This window comes from Macrobrachium nipponense, chromosome 4 (assembly GCF_015104395.2).
Source record: "Macrobrachium nipponense isolate FS-2020 chromosome 4, ASM1510439v2, whole genome shotgun sequence".
In the NCBI taxonomy this organism is placed as follows: domain Eukaryota; kingdom Metazoa; phylum Arthropoda; class Malacostraca; order Decapoda; family Palaemonidae; genus Macrobrachium; species Macrobrachium nipponense.
In genome coordinates, this window is record NC_061100.1 from 134,505,911 (window position 1) to 134,529,977 (window position 24,067).

At 33.7% G+C, this 24,067-nt stretch overlaps 1 protein-coding gene and 1 long non-coding RNA gene across 4 annotated transcripts in view; both read right to left on the minus strand.

Annotated features, from left to right (window-relative positions):
- LOC135211195 (transmembrane protein 65-like) overlaps positions 1-24,067 on the minus strand; it is a 162,811-nt gene that overhangs the window by 99,928 nt on the left and 38,816 nt on the right. For all 3 annotated transcript variants that reach the window (XM_064244417.1, XM_064244416.1, XM_064244415.1), the window contains exon 6: positions 2,679-2,810. In XM_064244417.1, coding sequence (XP_064100487.1) covers positions 2,712-2,810 — 99 coding nt within the window. In that variant the 3' untranslated portion in view covers positions 2,679-2,711. The remainder of the gene's footprint in view (positions 1-2,678; positions 2,811-24,067) is intronic.
- LOC135211197 (uncharacterized) lies at positions 21,888-24,058 on the minus strand. The gene is made up of 3 exons (XR_010313640.1): positions 23,935-24,058; positions 23,106-23,153; positions 21,888-21,936 (listed from the first exon to the last, which is right to left on the minus strand). It is a non-coding gene; the product is annotated as an uncharacterized LOC135211197 (long non-coding RNA).

Below are 24,067 nucleotides of genomic sequence, written 5' to 3' on the forward strand. Positions count from 1 at the left end.
ACAACTTAAAATTATTCATTCATTTATTCCTCAAAAATATAATCACTCCCTCCTTCTACCTCAAGTTAGCTGTGTATCACTGCAATGACAAATGATTTTGTTAATCATTTGTGCTAAATTCTATTGTGAAAAGCTTTGTTCTTTCATTTAATATTCTGTTAATATTGTTTAACTAGACCGTCTCACTTGGCGCACCAAACACTGGCACAATTAAGACTTTTGTTTTTTCTCTTTTTTTCTATATTGCATTTGTATGTTTTCATATTTTATCATTGCATTAAATTCATTTGGAAATTCCCTTTTTATGTGAATTGTTATTTCTTTTACATACAGTAATATTTCAACTCTCTCTTCTCCTTCTCTCCTCAACATATCAATGCTCCCTAATTCAGTCTCAAGTCAGCTGGGGGTGACTTCACCGCAGTTACGTATGATTTTTTACATCTTTTATGCTAAATGTTATATTGAAAGCTATATCTTATATTAAATGCTTTATACTTTTATATATTTTGTCGAATATTGTTATTATTAAACTATATATTGTAAATGAAAAACAAATCAATACAGGTTAACTTGTAAGACCAAGTAGGCTATAGAATACAAGTATAAACTAGATAATCAGTCAGTTCGAAGCACGAGCATTCGTTTGACTAATGATACAAAATTTTCTCAAAAATTTTGTTTAAAAAAACCGAAAGTCCGACATAAGAAACATTCGACAAATGAGGCATCACTGTACCTAGTACTTTCTATATTTTGGTATTTTTATGGACTCCTTTGATTAGATGGAATTCAGTTGTAACAGAACATTTTTATCAGTCATATGTACATATAAAATAGGCAAATACTTAAAACCCATCTAAAAATACTTAGAATTGCCTACTATTTTATTAGTTCAAACATGAGAGACCCTTTAAAAATGCTTATACCTGAGTATTTTAATAAGTGTATCACAAAAAGTGCATTTAGTCATGAAACTGAAATGAAAAAACAGTAATTAGTGAATATTTCTCAGTGAAAAATATCATGAGTATGTGAATTTCTCGCGAATATGTAGATATGGTCCAAAGAGAAATCCGCGAATAGGTGAGTCCCAAATCTCGAGAACACGAATACTGGGGTCCGACTGTGTGTGTATGTATACATGTATGTATGTGTATATATATAATATATATATACATATACATACATACATACGTACGCACATTCATCTACTTTTCAAACTGCTCTACAGCTGTAAGTCTCCTGCAATTCTTGACTCCTAATGCTGCCTAGCCATTATGTTTATTTGTGAATATATAAATTATTATAACAGTACTTAGAAACTTTCAGATACCAAATATGTTGCAATAGCAGCGAAAATGTAAGCAACTGTAAAAAGAGACCAATATTGATAAATCAGCCTACTGTATCACAATATCTGGTTCTGTTAAAATTTATACATATTAATATGCTGTATATACATATCAACTACTGGAAATGTTTGCAACTACTCTTACAAATATGCAATACAGTAGTATTTTGAAAGAAATTCAAAAAGAAAAAACCATAAAACCTGTAATGGGTCTGTTGTATGAATGATTATCCACTGGGTAATTACTGTTGTCTGTTTGTAGATTTCATTAATAAAGACTTATTGATCCATGCCAAATGAGCCATCTCTCAAAATCTTTCATAACAGTTACAGTAGTGTTTTACTCACCAATACTAAACAGTGTAATATTAGAAAAATAATTTCCAGTATCCATCAACTGACAAAGTTTGTGCTAAAAGTTAATACTTTAACAAAGACTACAATTTAAATTAAAATTCCTAAGCCGTAGCCTGCAACTACTGACAAGACAAACAACTGCACTAATGACCACTGTTTGCTATATGGCACATCATATCTACAACTGTTCAGAACTTTTAAGTATTGAATATGCCTAAAAATAAAATCTTTTAAGAGGTATAGTATTGTGATCCACTATTGCTACAAGGACTACTTTGGTTTAAGTTACTGTTAAAATTGAGCTGAGCTGAAAATGGTAAAAATATTAAAATGCAAAACTAAAATCTATGTAACTTAGGTACTTTGCATTCATGAAAAATTTGGAATACGTAGCATCAAAATGCACTAGGGCTTTACCCCCCTCCCAAAAAAATAAACTTCAAAGGCTCATTCTTTACCCAGTTTTGAAAAAGACATAGTATAGCTCATAAAATAACTGTGAACCTTGACTCCTTTAATATATAACAGATTATGAAAGTAATTCACAATAAATAACCCACAATTAATCATTAATATTACACAATAACATCATAAGCAAAACCTGTATGTCCAAGCATAGCAACACAAATATCAATCACATGGCTGGTAATATCCTGTCATCTGAAAAACATCCATCCATTGAAAGGTATGGATTTCACATGTTCATAATTATGAAGAACAAGGTTTATGAAGCACAACCTCATGAATAGAACAAAATAAATCTAGTATTTGCTTGTAGTGTGTTGGTAAATCAAGGATTCAATTTTCTGGCAGCAACTGGTAAAAGCAACAGGTAAGAGAGTGGAAACAATACAATCCAATCAAAATGTTTCCCCTCTGAAATGTGTTTCTAGGGACAACATAACTTACCAAAATAAATACTACAGTAAATATTTAGAATGATAAACCATGAAACAGTTCAACTTACACAGATCAACCCCTGTCTTAGCAAAATACAAAACTATGCTTCCACTTCCTTCCTTTCTTCTTGGTGGTTAGATAAGAATAATAATGGAAACATTCCAAGAAGACATCCAAGCACTACACCAACTCCTCTGCCCTGTGAAATAAAATTTAATTTTGCAGTAATACCGTACATATTTCTTTCCATAAAATATCATTGGAGATTAAGTAAGATTTCAAAAGTCAACTATGTAATGCACCTGTGAAATATGTGCATTTCTCTATAACAAAATACATGTAATAGTTCTGTTTCTAAGGCTGATACTTCCTGCTAATTTCATGAAGAAATTCAAGCAAAACAAAATGGCAGGCCACATAATGTAGTCAGTGTCTTGGTTAAATTCGTAATAATGAGCGAGCAAGATATCTAAAGCTCTTTAAACCTCTACCTGATAAAGAATACCTGTTCCCTCTCTGCTGCATCCAAATACGTAATAAGAAAATTTTACAAAATTCTAAGAAAAATCAAAGTTAATCAGGCCTACTGACCTACAGGCCAAACTCATTTTAAAATTTAATCCATTTAATATAAATAGTAAAGCCACATTCTGAATTATAAAGTAAGTGTATATTCTCTTATTTATATATTTAAACAGATTCATACCTAAGTGTTAGAAAGATAGGACACACTGCCGCAGAAATTTTTTATCTAAATAATAACAGACACAAAATGAACTAACATGTAAGACAAAATGGTAGTTACTTTTTCAATATAAGATCTCAGTGTATATATATATAGATTATATATATATATACTAATATATATCTATATTCATAATTCTAATATATATAATTATATATAGTATATATTATATTATTATCTATACATATATACAACTATAATATCTAATTATCTAGATCTATATATATCCTATAATATTAGATCTATAATATTAATCTATATATATATATATATCATATATCTAATATCTATATATTATATATATATATATATATATTATATATCTATATATATATATAGTCTATATCTATATAATTAGATAATATATATAATATATATATAGATATAGAAGATATATATATAGATGATTATATATATATATATATTATATATATAAGTAGCCTATATATATTAGATAATATATATATATTCAATATATATATAGCATATATATAATATAGATATAGATATATATATATATATATATATATATATCCTATATTATATATAACTATATATAATACCTATATAGATATATATATATATGTTATATATTGTATATAATATATTAATAATTATATATGTATAATTAATATGTAGAATATATGTAATAATGTTTGAATATATATATGTATTATATATTGTTTAACTATCTTATCTCAAACACATAAATTATATTAGTATATATATATATAGTTATATATATCTTTATATATATAATTCTATATATAGATATCTATATATATATATTCCTATATCTTTATATATTATGCTATATATATATAATATATATGATATATATATTATATTATTATATTAATATATATATATATAAATATATATGTAATATATATATATTATATAATATATATATATATATAGATATATGTATAGATTATCTTGTCATATATGTGCAATATATATAGAATATAATATATACTATTATAGTATTGTTATATAATATATATTACTATATGTATAGATAATATATATATATATATTATATATATTATTATGTAATTAAGTATATATATAATCTATATATATATATAGGTCATATTTATAAGATATGTAATTATTTATAATATGTATATTATATCTATTAATATATCTATAACCCCCCATATATCTATATTATATATATTTATATATTATGTATATATCAGATTATATGTTATAATATATATTATGTATATATATATCTATATATATTATATATACATATATATATAGTATATATATTATATATTATATATTATATATGATATATATATTTATTATATTATATATATACTATATATATATCTATATATATATAGATATCGATTAACTATATTATATATATATTATATCTATATACTTATATAATATATATATATAAATCTATATAGATAATCTATACATATCTATATATATCTAATATATATCTATATAATTACCATATTCTACATATAATCAGTATATGTATATTATATATATATATATATAAAAATAAAGTTTATTCTTTAAAATATATCATATATTAATATATAATATATACTATTACACATATATATATATTATATATATAGAATATATATATATAAGTATATATCCATATAACAATTATAAAATTTTTTTAAATAAAAAAAATCATATTTTTTTAAAAATATATATAATATATATATATTATATATATATATATATATACATACTTATGTAATATTATATATACTATACGATATATGATATATATATAATACAGATATATATGATCACTATTATATATGATATTATATAATATATATATATATATATTATCATATCACTCAATATATATATCGATCATATATATATATCATATATATTAGACCATATAGATATGCATATCTATAGAATATACTAACTATATATATACAATATTATTATATCATATATAATATATATATTAATATATATATATTCAGTAACTAAGTCCCAACCAAACAGCAACGTGACAAATATGTTACGTAAACGACGCCACATGAAAGGTGAAGAAAAGTCAAAGACCAGGTACCAAGAGCCTTTCCGTGTATTGCGTACACTTCTTCGGGTACCCCCCGAAGAAGTTTAGGGTACGCAATACACGAAAGCGGTTTTGTGTTTCTTTCTTGGTACCTGGTCTTTGATTTCTTCACCTTTCATGTGGCTATTTACGTATCTATATATATAATATATCATCAATTCTATATCCTATTATATCTATATATATATATATAGTATAATAATATTCTATATATATTAACTATATATAGATAATTATATATATATATATATAAATAATATCTTATATATATAGACATATAGATATAATAGATTCTATAGATATAATATAATTAATATATATATATAACGTATAGTATTTAATAATATAATAATTATATATATATTATATTATATATATAGATATATATAATATATGTATATTATATGGTATATATATATTATATATATATATAATTATATATATTATGTACCGTATATATTGTATATATATATATATATAGGTATATATATATATATATATATATAGTATAGATCTATATATATAGTATAGAATATTAGTATATAGATTTTATGTATTATATCTATATATATATTATAATAATATATATATATATCTATAGATATACATATATATATTATAATATATATATATATATATATATATAAATAAATATATATATATATTAATCTATATATTATATATCTATAATTATAATATATCTATATATATATCTATATATAATATCTAGATATTCTATTATATTATATATAATATATATATATATATATATCTAATATATTATATATTATATCTATAATATATATCTTATATATATATATATATATCCATATATATATATATATATATAATAGATTCTATATATAGAATGTATAAAATATATATGTTAATGTATATAAATATATATATATATATATATACATCTATTATAATATAATTATTGTAATATTATTATGATTATTATCTATATTATATATATATATTATGTATATATATATATATATATAATGTGTGGTATTAATATATATATTTAGTATATATATCTATATAATTTAGAATAATTTTATATATATATATATATAGTAATATATATATATAGATATATATACTATAATTATATATATTGTATATTATACGTATATTAATGATATATAATTTGTTCTATAATTATATATATGTATATATATAATAATATAATGATATGTAATAAATATATATAGATATATATGTTATCTATATATATGTATATATATATGTATAAGATATTTAATTATATTATATTATATATATGTATATATATATATGTAATATATAGCTTCGAAGTTAATCAAAGTCCCCAATTCTAATTAAAATCGTAAAATGTTTAATTAAAAATACATAAAAGAAAAACGGGAGCTTTTCGGTCTAACTTGATCAGTAGACCTCCATCAGCCGTACTGAATTTTTTCTTTTCAAAAATTAGATACAAAAATAAAAATTATATGTATATATAATATGTATATTATATGAAATATATATGGTAGATAAATATGTTATATAAATATGTATATATATGTATTATATTTTATGTTATATAATATATGTATGTATAATATATTATATATATATGGTAATATATAGATAGTATGTATAATATATATATATATGTGTGGTGTGTGTATATTAAGATATATAATTATATAGTAATATAATAATATATATAATATAATATATAAATATCTAATTATATATATCCTATCATGTTAAGTATATATACATTATGTATATTATATATGATATATATATATATGTTATAATATATATGTAACTATTATATTATATAATATATATATAATGTATATACTATATATGTATGTTATATGTATGTTATATTATTATATATCGATACTAGATATTATATATTATATATATATATATATATATATATATCTATATATTATAGTGTATATATTATATAGTATATATATATATCTAATATATATGTTGTGTTGTGGTTTTACAAAAAAAAAAAAAAAATATATATATAATATATAGATATATATATAATTAATATATATATATATATATATATTGTGTGGTGTGTGTGTGTATCTATTATATATAATATATATATATAATTATATATATATGTATATATACTATACATTGTATATATTATTATATATAGATGTATTATATATGTATACTAGTATATGTATAATTATAATTGTATATATATAGTATAATATATATTGTATATATATTAGTATTTAAATTAATAAAATATTATATATATCATGTATATATATTATATATATATGTATATGTACTTATATATATATATATATATAGTATGCTATATATCAATATATATATATATATCAATATTATATATGTATTTATATATAATATATAATATTATAATATATAGATATATTCTATCATATAGTATATAATATATATATATATATATATTATATATATGTATGATAGATATGTATATATATGTATATATAAGATGTAAATATACTAATTATATTATATCTATATATATATATATATAGAATATATATATATATATATTTATATATATGTAGTACAGCATGTTAGTATGTTGCTTTATGCACCCAAAAGCAGAAGTTTTTTATGTTTTTAAAACCGGTTTTCCCCCAGCTGGCAGCTAGAAGAGTTTATCCCTAAATTTTAAGTTAAACCAAAGGTTTTGGTTTCGTACATGAATACCTCAAGTTTAAATGTTTTTTTATGCCATTTTTTATATAACCACTATACTGCACAGTTTATTTTATCATTTTTTTGTGTCGCAGTACTCTATGGTGTATTTTGGTGTTGTTTTATAAGCATGGTATGTACTATAGTGGATGTTACAATGACATAAGCAGAGAAAAAAAAAAGGTTATTGAAATTCCTGTTTGGACAAATATATCATGTTTTTTTTACCATTCTTCAAAAAAAAATCCTATATCCACAAGGGCCTTAGATACATTGTGGATATAACTGAAGGAATGGTTCTTAATTATAGTAATATATGTACATTGTATATGTATATATGTATTGTATGTATTTATATATATATTATATATATGTATATTATAATAATATATTATAGCATAATGATAGTCCTTTTTCCCATACATATCTACTGTCTTCCTCAAAATTTAAAACATTTTATACACTTATTTTGAAATTATAGGATCAAGTTTACATGCCTTGACTGATATTCACACTATGACCATAAGTTTCTTTTACAAAGCTCGATTCAATGATATTTCTTTCCAGTGCATAATTAGAATAGGCTATCTTTTATGCCCAACCTCACCTGATAGTATGATGTTCTGACTGACATGCACACAACTTCCACTGTTCACCTGTGAATATCTTATACATTTTTTATGCTTTTCTATTCTCTTTTCCAGAGTTTTAACAACTTGACCAATATACAAGTTGTCAGAAAACTTATCAGGGATATTTTATATACATATCCTTTAGTATTGTCAAGACAATATTAAGTAAAGGGATTGTGAGTGTTGCCAATCATTTGGGAGCTGTAAGTTGAATAGTGATCTTTCATTGTGATATGACTTGTTTGTGGCTTGCACTCTAACTTGTTTGAGACACATGAAGACCCTAAGAATAATCAGCTCTATCAAGCTGAACTTTAGAATTTATTTCCCTACAATACAGGTAAATCAGATTTGCAAAACTGGGGTCAGAAAGGGATCAAGTAGTTTAGCTATCCCAGTGGAAAAATGTAAAGGTCAACCTAAGACCTACGAGCATAAGAAGAAACAGAACAGAAGCTTCTGAATATTAAAAGTTGCAAATGCCATTTTTCTGGGCTCAGCTCGTGTCGCTGCGCGAAATATCCTTTAATCTATTATTTCTAGGGTAAATGTACTAACACATACCAGAGAATAAATAAAATAAAGAAAAAGGTCAGTATAACTGACTCGCTCACCCTCCAAGAGGGTGTCGGTATGAACACTAGGCGAGTGAGACCACTACCACGAGCCAAATACCAATAGAAATCTCCCACAACAAAACCCTCCATGAGGAGAGCCGACCCACAGAGTGAGCAGCTCGTACTACTACTACTCCATCCCATGCTGCCGACCGCTGCGCCTCTGGTGGACATCCTTTTCAGTTAGCGCACACGAGTCACACGTGATATTTTTCTCTGTGTTTTTTGTGCCCTTTCGTTGGATTTATCTATAATGGAGCGTGCAGCTATTGCAGCAGCTAAGTTAAGTACTCAGTATTTATGGTTAGTTGTTTTTTCCGGCCCTCAGTCAGTATTTGCCGTTTTTTAGGTATAAATACGAACTCTCGGTCGGAAGCATGGCAGCATGGTTCTGCCGCGTGTGGTTCGTTCTCGGTCTCCCATACCTAGAACATCCCCTTATCTATGTACGCTCTATATTAATTATCCGTTTACTTAGGGTACTGTCTACTCAGGTTTGTCATGCATGCATGTCTTTTACCTTATGTAGGCTTCTTCTTTCCAGACCTAGTCCCGCTCTTAGTATCGGCCTCTGACTAGCTTTGAGTGGTAGACTTTCCTTCGGGTTAGTCGTACACTCCTGGATTTTTCTCCTACTATATTGTTTTTCTTTCTTTATTTTATTTAATTATCCATGTATTGTTATGGTTAGGTTAGTTAGGCGTCTGGCTTAGCCTAGGTCCTGGCTCATCGAGCCTATGCTACCGCTCATCAGTTCGTTGCTTCCCTATAGCATCTCTCTGATCAGTCGGTTTTGGCCCAGTGGGTCTCCATGCTACCGCTTTTCAGTTCAGTTGCTTCCCGATAGCATCTTTCATGATCAGTTGGTTGGTCCTAGGCTTAGTTGTCTTATTTTAGTCTTACCGTCTCGTGGTCACTACGCGATCACGAGACAGCCGACGCCTGCCCAGTATCCCCTTCCCCCCTCCTCCCGCTCTTCCATAGAGTCGGGGGAGGGTGGGTCGGTCTGCCCACGCTTGCTCCACATACCCGAGCATGCTTCCCTCTCTCCCCCCCAGGCGGAGGGGCCAGGGAGACGGACAGACCCAGACTGGACGCGACCTCTCCGGCTCATCGGTCCGGCCCGTGGTAATGTGTGGTGGGGGTACTGGCCTTTCCCCCCATCCGTTGCTTCCTTGTCGCTCCGGTTCGCTCGAGCCTGTATGTCTCCTCGCTCTTTATTTCCGATCTTACTAGGACTCCTTTCCTGATCGGAGTCCTGGCACCCAGCGGAAGATGTTTAGTCCACCCAGTAGAGTGGACCGGAACATCAGTGGGTCCCTGCTACCTTACCGTATTGCTGAGTTACTAACACCGCTACGCACTGGACTTGGTCCGGTTCATTTGAGTTTTAGGTTTAAGTGTTATTAGATTAACTATAAGTTTATCTTAAGTACCTTAAACCTTCCCCCCCCCTCCCTTACATGTCTTACCGGATATCTCCGGGATAATAGCCTATTCAGGCGATGCAGGGGGGGTTATGCCCAAATTTTTTCCGAGCTCCGGCATGCAACGGAGTTCTTCTGTCCTTTAGCCTGTACAGTGTTATTCTTTAAGATACTCATGTGTCTTCCCACTTACAGGCCACCAACTGTGAGCATCCGGGATGCGCCGCCACACTTCAGGACCCATGTGGACACGAAGTTTGCCGGTCCCATGCTCCATGCGCGACTCTGCACGGGGACATCCAGGTCTGGTACCATGAGACTGTACCATATGTTTACGATCTGGTGAGCCAGCTTTTAGAAGGGGTGGGGTGAGTATTCCATCTCCGTAGCTGCTCCGCTTCTCTTTTAGTGCTTAAGTTTTCATCATTCACTTTAACTTAAGGCATCTAAGTTTTTTAAGTTATATTTTAAGTTTTAGTTTTAAGTGATTCTTAATCTAATCTACGCCCTCTCTTCCAGGCGCCGGCAGTGAAGGATACCGCACTGGCAACCCTGCGGGCCTGGGTCGGCGGTTTTTGGGAAGAACGCCGCCAAGGGTATGCCCTACATCTTGGAGAAGCGGTTGGCGCTGTTAATCTTCCCCGGAGGCAAGGCGACAGGATACGTCGACCCAGTAGAGGCGGCCCCTACTATCGCCTTCATCCAACAACAGCTGGCTGCCTCATTAACTGACCAAAGACCATATATCTCCACGGACGTCGCGACTTTAGATATTAATGTGGAACCTATGGTAGGTGTAGACGACCTGTTGGTCGAGGTAGGTAAGGTGGACACCCAAGGGTCACCCTTGGGTGTAACTGTTTCTTCTACTCCTGCAACCTCTCCATCCTTCCAAGGCTTTACAGGTGTTGAATATATACTCCTCCTGACGCTTCGGTTAGAGCTAAGGTCAAGGGTCAAGCAGTGAAATCCTTGACTAAGAGTCGTCGTCGTCTAAGAAGTCGACTTCGGCGTCATCCTCCTCACGTAAGTCTCCGGCTGGGAATCCCGGAGCAGACAGGTCTAAAGCTTCTAGCTCCGGCTCTAAGTCCTCGAGGAGTAAATCCTCCAGAGAGAGATCTCGCACCCCGGCAGAGTCACCGGTTCCGCTACCCTTGGTTCCGATTCAGAGCCACCCCTCCACCTCCGCAGCAGCTCCGGCCTTGGACTCCAATGCTGGCCTGTTGCAACAGGTGGCGACCTGGTTGGGTCCCTAAAGAGTAGCATGGAACAAATGATCTCTCGTCTGTCGGATAGGATTACTTCCCAGGACTCCATTATAGCCGGACTGAGAGAAGTCCCTCTAGCCTCTCCTTCACTTTCCAATACGAGTGGAACTCAGCTTCCTCCGTATGACTCGCTACCTCCGTTCTCGTGAACAATCCATGGAGAGTAGCGTCATACGCCCCCTTCCAAGACGGTCTCATTTCCATACGGAATTCGGAACTCGAAGGATAGAGGACTTCGAGTTCTTCCCGGAAGACCTCCAGCCTCCGTTCATAGGCTACGCAAGGCTTACAGCTTCAGCCATGGTTCGGGATGATAGGGTACCAAAGGAGACAGCCTCTATTACGAGACCAGGCTCAGAGAGAATGGCTCAGATGTTTAGAGGACATGGATTGTTCTAATACCAGGATACAACCTTTCAAGAGTCCCTTTACCATTTTCACAATGGATGAGAGTACCACCCGCTGCCCGTTCCTGACAAAGATCGCGAGGTCCTACCATCCCAGCGGCCCAGAAGGGGGACCCCATGCCTCAATTGAAGGAAGCAGATCCCACATCTCCGTTGCTCCCCTCAGCCGGAGAATTGTGGGAGGACTTGCCAAACACCTTCTCAGCTGGCAAACTCAAACCGGACTGTGCTATGGAGCAGTTTGGTGAAAAGCTACCCAGGCTCCCAGATAGCCTTATTCAGGCTGAATTTGACGCGAAATCGCGATTAGCCAGATCAATTAACTCTATGGCTATGTCCGAGGTAGCAACCATAGCTTATGGCTCAGAACCGCTTTTTTAAGCTCATGACCAAAGCCCTGACTCAACGGTACAGTCGGATATGTTTGAGTTTGCCACTGCTAGAACGAATTGTAGGAAGCATGTCCTACAAGAGGCAACCATTCGACATGAGCCGAATAGGTTACTCTCGTCTAACATCTGGGGAGCAGATCTCTTCCAGAAGCTATGGTGAAGGAAGTCCAGTTCAGAGGCTACGAGGCTGAACCAGAGCCTTAAGGACCGTTGGGGCCTTACGGCTAAGAGGAGACAAGACCTAACCACCCTAAAGGTAAGGGACAGAGGAAACCTAGGCGTTTCCATCCTTACCAGAAAAAGCAGCCACGCTTTCCTCACAGCAAGTTCCAGCGGTGCCCTTAGTGCAAACAGCCCAACCTTCCACCTCTAGGCTCAATCACAGCCAATTTATGTGATATCCCCTCAGCCTCAGCCCTCCACCTCTTACGCCATTTCTCCAGCTTAACAATCAAGCCTTCGAGAGTCAAGCTTCACGAAGTATGACCGCTCGGGTTAAGGGAGGCAGAGGTAAGCGTTCCTTTCGTGGGAGAGGATCGGGAGGACCCCTTTAACAGGGGAAAGCACTTCAGAGGAGGCCGAGGCGGTTACCAGAACCAATGAAGAACTTCAGGTAGGAGGGAGGCTGTTTCACTTTCGCCACCGGTGGAACTTCAGCGAATGGGCTCAGAGCATAGTGTCAAAAGGCCTGGGTTGGAGCTTGGTTGACGAACCCACCTCCATCCAGACCTTTCCGTCAAACTTCCTTCCAAGGAATTGACAGAGTACGCAGAGGACCTCCTTCAGAAAGGAGCTATAGCGAGAGTCAGAGATTAAAATTTCAACAAGGTCGCTTGTTCAGCGTGCCAAAGAAAGGCTCACAAAAAAGAAGGGTAATCTTAGACTTGTCCCGCTTAAACTTAGCCATCCGCTGCGACAAGTTCAAGATGCTCACGATCTCACAGGTGCGGGACCTTACTTCCCCGTGGGGCCGTCACCACCTCTATCGATCTTACAGACGCCTACTATCATATCCCTATTGCAAGACACTTCCGTCCCTATCTGGGTTTCAAGATAGGAGACCAGGCATTCTCCTTCAGGTAGTGCCCTTCGGACTCAAGTCGGGGCACCCAGGGTGTTCACGAAACTAGCGGAGTGGTAGTGCAACAACTCAGATCACAAGGGATTATGGTAGTAAGCGTATCTCGACGATTGGTTGATCTGGGCTTCAACAGTCGAGGAATGCAACAGAGCTACACTGAAAGTGATTCAGTTCCTGGAATATCTAGGCTTCAAGATAAACAGGACCAAGTCAAGACTCACTCCAGAGTCAGACTTTCAGTGGCTGGGCATTCAATGGAATCTATCCTCCCATACTCTGTCGATTCCATCAACCAAAAGGAAAGAAACAAATAGCGAAGTCAGTCAAGCAATTTCTAAGTCACAAAAACTGGCGTCAAGGAGAGCTTCAGGAGAGGATCCTGGGTTCTCTCCAGTTTGCATCAGTGACGAACGTCTTAATGAAAGCCAAACTGAAAGACCTAACCAGAATCTGGCGCTCACGAGCAAATGTCAGGTCCAGGGACAAACTATCCTCAGTCCCTCTGATTCTAAAGAATCGACTTCAGCCGTGGGCGAAAGTCAAGAATTTGTCAGTGTCAGTACCCCTTCAGTTCCCTCCACCAGGGATTACCATCCACACAGACGCGTCCTTAAGCGGTTGGGGAGGGTATCCCAGGTCCAAAAGGTTCAAGAACTTGTCACCTCAGTTCAGTCAGTTCCATATAACGTACTGGAGGCAATGGCAGTGTTCTTGACTCTAAAAAGGTTTGCGCCCACCAAAGTACTCCCACATAAAGCTAGTTCTGGACAGCGCAGTGGTAGTACATTGTATAAACAGAGGAGGCTCCAAGTCACGTCATCTAAATCATGTGATGGTAGCCATCTTCTCCCTGGCAGACAAGTTCAGTTGGCATCTCTCCTCCACTCACATAGCTGGAGTGAGAAACGTCATAGCAGACGCGTTATCCCGATCAGTACCCCTAGAGTCGGAATGGTCACTGGACAACAGTTCGTTCCAATGGATCCTTCAAAGAGTCCCAGGGCTACAGGTAGATCTCTTCGCATCTCAAGCGAATCACAAAACTCCCTGTTAGTACCCCCAACCTGACCCTCTGGCCTATGCCACGGACGCCCTGGCTCTAGACTGGAACAACTGGAAGAAGATTTATGTCTTTCCCCCAGTGAATCTTCTTATGAAAGTTTTTAAACAAACTCAGGCGTTCAAGGGTCAAGTGGCTCTAGTAGCCCCGACTGGCCGAAGAGCAATTGGTATCCCCTAATTCTGGAAGCTGGGCCTTCGTCCTCTTCGGATCCCCAATCCCAGGCTCTCCCAGTCAGTACAAACGAAGACTGTGTTCGCTTCCTCAGGAATTCTCAAAACCCTAACTTTATGGATTTCATGAAGTTTGCGGCAAAAAGAGATGCGATATTGACCTTCAGAAATATTCTCTTCTTGGAATCCGATAAAAGGGATTCAACTTTGAGACAGTATGATGCTGCTGTCAAAAAGTTAGCATCTTCCTGAGAGAATCTGATATTAGAATCATGACAGTTAATTCAGCTATATCCTTTTCAGATCCTTATTTGAAAAAGGTTTAGCAAGCTAGCACGATTACGACAAACAAGTCAGCCTTGAAAAAGATATTTCAATTTGGGTTCAACATAGACTTGACGGATTCCTACTTCTCGTCTATTCCTAAGGCATGTGCTAGACTTAGACTTCTGTAAGGCCTACGTCAGTTTCATGGTTCTTAAACGATGTTCTAAAACTGGCTTCAGAAACCGATAATGACACATGCTCGTTTATAATGCTCTTAAGGAAAACCCTGTTTTTATTAAGCTTAGCTTCAGGAGCAAGAATTTCGAGAACTGTCGGCTTTATCCAGAGATCCGGATCATATTCAATTCCTTCCCACAGGGGAAGTACTACTTTCTCCGGAACGTAGCTTTTCGAGCAAACGAATGAAGATCCTTTGATGAGGTGGGAACCTTGGAACGAAGGTACTACCCCTTCCACAAGATGTATCTCTTTGCCCAGTTAAACAACCTTACGAGCCTTTCTGTCCAGGACCTCCTCATCCTCATCGGGTCCCCTCTTTAAGAGGGAAAAAAAGGTGGAACTTTATCCATTAAAGGCATCAGGCAACAAATCCTGTACTTTATTAAGCAAGCCAATCCTGACTCTTTCCCGAAAGCACATGATGTCAGGGCAGTAGCCACCTCAATTAATTATTTCCAACACATGAACTTCGATGAGTTGAAAAAGATATACCGGATGGAAATCGCCGACAGTGTTCAAACGCCATTACCTTAAGTCCTTGGAAGCTCTGAAATTTTTCAGCAGTAGCAGCGGGAAACATAGTTTCCCCTGATTCTAGTTAATTTGTAGTAGAAGATTCAGTCCTCCTTTCTACCTGCTTCACCCAACAGTTCGTCTATTCCTACCGTGTTCATTTACATTCACCTGGTGTCTTAGCTGCTTTTATGATGATGTAGTGGGTGCCCCTTATTTTTTGCTAGGGACACTCACAGATGATTATGGATTTTGATCTCATGGATGTTCACCCCCACCCCCCCTTATTTTTATGCTAGGGGATACATCTCATTTATAATGGTTACAGGTTTTGTATATTAAGTCATATGCATTCCTTATATATTATCATTGTTGTTTAATTTGTTCATTTGATTATTTTAATTGCTATTATATTTTTGATACATGCCTTTACACAGATACCATTTTGTTACATGTAAGCCAATTTACCTCTGTACATATGTAATTACCTTATGATAAGAAACATGTTTAGAATTAAGGGTAATTTAAGCATATTTCTATCTTGTATCACTGTGTATTTGTATCTTTTTTAGCAATTATATTCTTTTTATATTACTTTATTTTTTATTTGAGACCTATTCTGATTTATTACTTTTACTTTTGTTTACAATCTTGTGCTATTTCTCTGGTACGATTTTCGCGCAGCGACACGAGCTGAGCCCAGAAAAGGGATTTTTGACGTAAGGAAAAATCTATTTCTGGGCGATTGGCTCGTGTCGCCAGCGAAATCCCACCCTACCCTATGCCCCTTCGCCCAAGATTGTCTGCTAACTTCAGGATGGCCACCAGAGGCGCAGCGGTCGGCAGCATGGGATGGGAGTAGTAGTAGTACTAGCTGCTCACTCTGTGGGTCGGCTCTCCTCATGGAGGGTTTTTGTTGTGGGAGATTTCTATTGGTATTTGGCTCGTGGTAGTCCTCACTCGCCTAGTTCATACCGACACCCTCTTGGAGGGTGAGCGAGTCAGTTATACTGACCTTTTTCTTTATTTTATTTATTCTCTGGTATGTGTTAGTACATTTACCCTAGAAAATAATAGATTAAGGATATTTCGCTGGCGACACGAGCCAATCGCCCAGAGAGATTTTTCCTTACGTCAAAATCCCTTAATTATTAGTGTTACAGGGAAGATTTCAAGAAATAAATAGATGATTTGACAAACAGAGAGAAGAAAAGAGAGAGATTTGTTAGGAAGAATAAGAAGAATGAAGAAAACATGGCAATAGTGACAACTATTATGGCTGTTATTTATGAAGAAAGCAGAAGAAAATTGTCTAAATATTCAAGGTAAGAACCATAAAAAAACTTATGACAAATAGAAACAAGAGAAGAAGAGACAATGTGATGATCTGAAACTACAGATAACTCGAAAGATGGAGAAAAGAAATAAAGAGATGCTAAAATTTGTGGAAGGCAAGCTTGAGAGTAAGAATGAAATTGTGACAGCACCAAAAAAGAGTTGATGATACTCTTCTTGTAATTGTTTGGTAAGTCACTTATGTGAAAATAGATGATGGATACATATAAAACTGAACTAAATAGTGTGAAATAAGGAGTGTTCAAGATCACTACCCTTCAGTGACCACCCCCACACATAAAACTTAACTAAACAGTGTGAAATAACGAATGTTCAAGATCACAACCCTTCAGTGACTATCCCCATGAGCTGCTCCACAAAGACCAAGGGTGACAGAAGCTGCTAAGCAGCAACCAGTAATCAACTGCTGCATTACACAAATAGCTGACATTCTTAATCCTCTCATTCTTATCACCTTGTTCTGAATTTGTATATATACAAAATAAAAAAATTATTTATCCACTTTGAATTACTATCCTCCAGTGGGGAGAGGCAATACTGATAAATTATATAGTGTTCCCGCCCATATTCGTGGGGGATGTAGTAAGTTTAATCTTATTAAACTTACTAATACAGTATTGATCAATAGTAATATTTTAAAATTAGTAAATCTTTTTTGTATCATAAAAATATATTTAGTCATGAAAATAATCAAAATACACTAATTTGGGATTATTTATCGCCGGAAAAAACCTGTGAATAGGCGAATTTCCACCAAATAATGGGTAGATAGAGTCCAGAGAGAAATCCGCGAATCCGGAGAACGTGAATATGAGGGGCCCACCGTATATAACTGTCCTAAAACATTTACATACTTGAGATTGAGACTCAGTGCCTTAAGGACCTTCAGTGCTCTGATATTGAATCCACAGTAAAAAAAACTAACTTTATCATAAATTTTTAGCTTCATTCACCAATGTGTACCATAACACCCTTCTTCATGTTCAAAGGGCAATCAAAGTCATATTCAGTGCTACTCTGGATTCATCTACCACATCATGCCAGAACAATAAAGGAAAAAATTAGCTGATAAAAGAAAAAATCTCATTAAATTTAGCTAGAATAAATAACAGATATTTGAAAACAAGAATCACTTTAAAATAGTTGCTCCCTTCATGGCATCCAACCAAAAGTAGCTAGGAGACTGGAGGGAAAAACACAAAATGAAAAGATATGAAACTGGATATCAAAAACTCTTCTAGTGATTAATATAAAAAAAACACAGAGGATCAAAATAACTCACAATATTGGAGGACCATCTTGATGACATCATCTCCAACTGTTCCTGAGAAAGACTTGGAGGCTTGATTCCAATTTTTACTGCAATATTTTCTACATACCAAGCTGACCCTATGCCAGCCAAATCACTAACTGTGTTACCAAGTGCAGCTGCTGCCATGGTGCTAATGCCAAGACCAATACCAATTGTTGTGTCAATATAGTCACCCTGTAGAAAAGAGTAAGGAATTCTACGTAACTCAAAATCAGTACAACTTGTAATGTTATTGTAACATAAATTATTTAGCATAGGTGCAGCATGCCTTCAAGGGGGCCGGCCGGCTAATGCCACTTTTTAAGGACAGGACTTTGATAGTCATACCACTTAATAAGGTGACTTGGGACATCTCCAAACCGCATATGATTTTCACCTCTGACCTTCGGTTTTGTGACGCCAGGGCAATTTATCCCGAAAAATGGATTTTGACGTAGGAAAAAATCTATTTCTGGGCGGGAGGAAAGCCGTGTCGCTCTGTGAAATATGTCTCCTTTAGCACTATTTCTAGTAAAATATTGCTATAGTACCATAGAACTACTAAATTGGACATGTCAGAAACCTCTGACTCGCTCACCTATATAAAAGGTGTCGGTATAAAACTGGGGCGAGTGTTAAACACTACCACAGCAACCCTTCCAATTAGCCTTTTCCTCATCAAAAGACCCTAAATACGGGGAGCCGACCCATAGGTCACACCCAGCTACCCCGTTGAAGGCGTCTGTGACGTCATACTTATCGATAGCCTCATCGTGTTTGCACGCTCATTTTTAGCTATCTGTTCTTATTTCTTTGTTTCGTATCATTTTAATCGTTATGGATCGTCAATCTGCCTCTTCACCCAACCCGTTAAGTACTGGTTCACCTTGTTTTTTTCAATATTTAGGGTAGTGAATTTGCCTTTCGTTTTGCCTTTATTTAGGGTTTTGTTTAGCGTCACTTTACAGTTGCCCGGCGACGGCGAGTCGCCATTACGGCGTACCCTTGTTTTGTTCCAGTTTCGAGTGGGCTTCCTTCCTGCTCGTATCATGTGATTTTTCAGTACATATTTTATTTATGTTTTGGGTGGCGGTTTTTTTGTTAACCATTTTCAAATTCTATCTCCTCCCTTGATATTTAATATTAAGACCTGGGATTACTACCATATATAGACTTCATGTTATAGACCTCCAATCAAATGAGTTTTTTTTTGTTTTTTTTTTAAGTAATTTTTTTTTGCTAGATATGAATTTTTCATTGTTATTATGGTAAAAAAATAAAAACCCTATAAAATCAGGGGAAAAAAAAAAAGACAAAACAAAATTGGAAAAAAAAAAAAAAAGGGGCGGGGTTGATTTGATTGTTCTATATTGTTCTCATAATGTGTTTCTGAGTTATATACCAAATTCCAATGTTATAGCTTTAAAACTAAGTGAGACGATAGATTTTGAGGGTCAATAAGTATAATTTTGAGATCCAAGCGTTCAAAGTTTCCTTCGTATTTTTATAAAGACAATGTTAATAAATAATGATTATTATGAAAGTATATTTCTTCTTTGTGTATTAATAAACCAAAACTATGTTATTTATCATAATTTAATCATAAATGATGATCCCTTTGCTCATATATCGTAGCCTGGGGCACTGCGTCAGGCAAGACGGGGCACTCCTTCCTACGCAACTCTCTCTCTCTCCTTCACTAACTTGGCTTATTACAGCAAATTTTCTTCTTCTGTATGTTAGGGAGATGTTTTCCTTGTATTTTCCTATTTGGCATGATGAAATTCTTGCGGAAACAAAGATAAACAAACGTACATGCAAGAGAATGTCAGAGGTGAAACTCGAAGATGTACTCTCTTTTTACAAAGACAATGTTAATAAATCATGATTATTATGAATTTCATATTCCTTTTTGGCTTTAATAAACCAAAACTAAGTTATTTATCATAAATGAAGATCCCTTTGCTCAAAGATTGTAGCCTGGGTTACAGTGTGACATGTGCGTCAGGCAAGACGGGGGGGCGTTACTTACTATGCAACCCTCCCTCTCTCTCTTCACTAACTATGCTAATATCGTGTATATTATGATATTCTGTAATCATATTACAGCAAATTTCTTCGTCTGTATGTTAGCGAGATGTTTTGCTTGTCTTTTCCTCATTGGTATGATGAAATTCTTGCTGAAACAAAGATAAACATACGTAAAAGCAAGCGAATGTCAGAGGTGAAACTCGAACATGTAGACTACTTGGGGTTTGTGCTCGCACTGAATCGTGGTTGAACTTAGTAGCTGACTGACTTCCTTTCTGCGACTCATGGAATCTACAGATGCCATTGCTCAAGATTTCTTCGACAATAATTATCAAAATTTATGATAACTGAAGAAAAATTGCATTTTCTTGTACGGATCAATGTTTTTGGCTTATTGAGTTAGGTTTACTAATTACCCTGTAACTACGAAAGTAAGAGGAATTTTGACTAAATATTTCGTATACGTATTCTCAATTGCCACATGAAGCTCCATGAATTTTTTCATGAATTTGCATTTTTCGCACTATACCCCATATATAAGGGTTTCTGGCCAGCCCCCTTACTTAAACCTACAAGTAAACATATGAAAAATTTAATAAAGAACTACACCTTGCAGTATACACAGTACTGTTTACATGTATGCAACAATACTGTAGTACTCAGAAAAGTGGATCTAAGATTATCACTTTTTCCTTCATTTAAAATATTCAATTATAACCTAATCTGAGAACTTCCACATAACAAATGCTACCAAAATCTTCAGCAATAGGCTTGTCTTATAGTATAAGACAAGCACTTATAGAAATCCACCTTTCCTTTTGAAGTGAAGAGACACCATTCTACATTATTTTATGATTATATCACAACCTCTACTATTTAATTCTTTCCTAAATACTTGTATAAGGGTATGTATTTTGTTATCATGTTTCCAATACCAGTAAAAAATTATTACATCAATACTTACAGCAACATCATAATAAAGTTTTGTCGAGGAAACCAAAACCAATAAATGGTAGAGCATTATACAAAGCCACTGTAAATAAATAAGGAAGCATATGTTATACGTAAAATCTTTAGTATGATTAACAGATCATTTCTTTTAGTAAAAAAAATAAAAGCCAGATCTCATATAACAGAAGTCAATAAAATTGGCAGCCTAATGCCCTTATCTAGACCAAGCCAAAAGAAAAAATAAAGAGATATGATGGAAAACGGGGGGCTTAACCTTAAAGGAACTTCCTGAAATTATAAAGTGATGAATCAAGTAAAATGTAAACAGGAAGACAAAGATGCACATTTATGAGTTCTGGATTGCTTATAGCTGATAGCCAATTTACACTTCCTTCTTTAAACTTCTACCTATTGTTTATCCCATATTTATTATTTAAGGTACTTACAAAGACAGGCATGACAGAAACAGACTAACAAATCTTCCAGCCAGTGAGGAAAAATACCCACTAATATTGAAGGAATTTTGGACAAGTGCCCAATGCACACAAACTATTAACACTAGATGAGTATGAAAAATTTCATGGGAAAAATGACCAAATTATCAAAACCATAGATAATTAGGTGCTTCAATTTCAATTTCAAGAGCAAGACAACAAAATAATGGTTGTTTGACTGACATACAGGGAATGACTTAACTACCACTACAGGTGCACTCAGATTAGATATCTGTCATGTAAAGTCTTCTTTTTCCTTCCTTTCCGAGTGTCTAAGGAATTGCTGACTGCAGATTTATGCAAATGTAAGCTGATGGGTTACGGTAAGCCAAATATTTCTTAATGTAACTTACTGGGAGTGTACAACTAAAATCTATGCACTTCACTATTATCTCCTTGTTCCCTGACATCTTTGTTATGTGACTAGTTTCCAAAATATTATATACATAATAGTATAGTAGTGAATTTTTTTACATCTTCCTATCATAAAGATTTTTCACATTTTATTTCACAGCAAAGTTTCTTGAAGTGTATTGTCTTTACTATTTACAGCATTTCTTCATTTTTAATGTTCACACTTTCATTTTTTGATTTTATCTTTTGTTGAACCTGCCTATCTAGCATTACAGATAGGTAAATAATAAACTCAAAAGTCAGCGTCAATTTCAGAGAAGGTAACAAACTCAGCAAAAATCTATACAACTTCAATAGCAACAGTAACAAGAAGTATTAAGAGCTGATTTACACACATACTTACATTTTCTGAGTTCAGAAGCAGTAGGACGCTTGGCTTTGGCCTTTTCAGCTGTAAAAAATAAAAAGGAAATATGATAACATTAATTTGTCAAAACATTGGTCTTATGACAATGTTGATGATACAATAACTCTATGGCTCTTTAAAATGTAGTAACTTATAAGATTTCATTATCCTGCAATCTATACCAAGCATACAACAAAGTCTTTTGAAAAATCATTATAAGCCCAGAGTAATAAAAAGAAAAAAAAACTGCCGAATAAAATTATTTAATAAGAAAAAGAATTACGACGTATGTATTTTTTGCAAAAAAGTATGACTAGACACTATGAACAATGAATTACAAGAAAATACAGCGAGAAATAATGAAAATTTTGCAAAGCTGAAGCAGTAGCATAAAGACTACTTTTAATATGAAACAAATTTAGCAAGCTAGTTGAGCTCTTTAAGAGACTTATCAATACTTTTTAAATTTCACTGCATTTGCTACAGTAGTAAAAAGTATATATTTACATCATGTCAGCATTTGGAAAATTAAGTAATTATAATTTACAGTGCCAGTATTTGATGCTACTTCACTTCAAACCTTACCAATAAAAGAAACTTTAAGTGGTGAAAAAAACACAAAGAAAAAGATCATTATTGCAGTGCTTGGCAAGTATAGGTAAGTTAGGGTTCTAAATTGAGAATACTATGAGGATAGTCATATTTCATAAACATCCTTCATAAAATATAATCAAAGCCGAGAGAAATCTCAAATCCCGAAGACGCCATCATATATATAAGGAATCATGCCACATAAATGTAATACACTAATTGTAGACTGACTTACCAACTTTCTTCTTTAACCAGTCCTGAGGTATCTCACAGTAAGTGCCAGTAGGATCAGCACCAAGTAGATGCACAGATGAAGGACGGCCAAACGTGATCGCCATCTCCATGAGGCTAACTTCTCTGTGGATTAT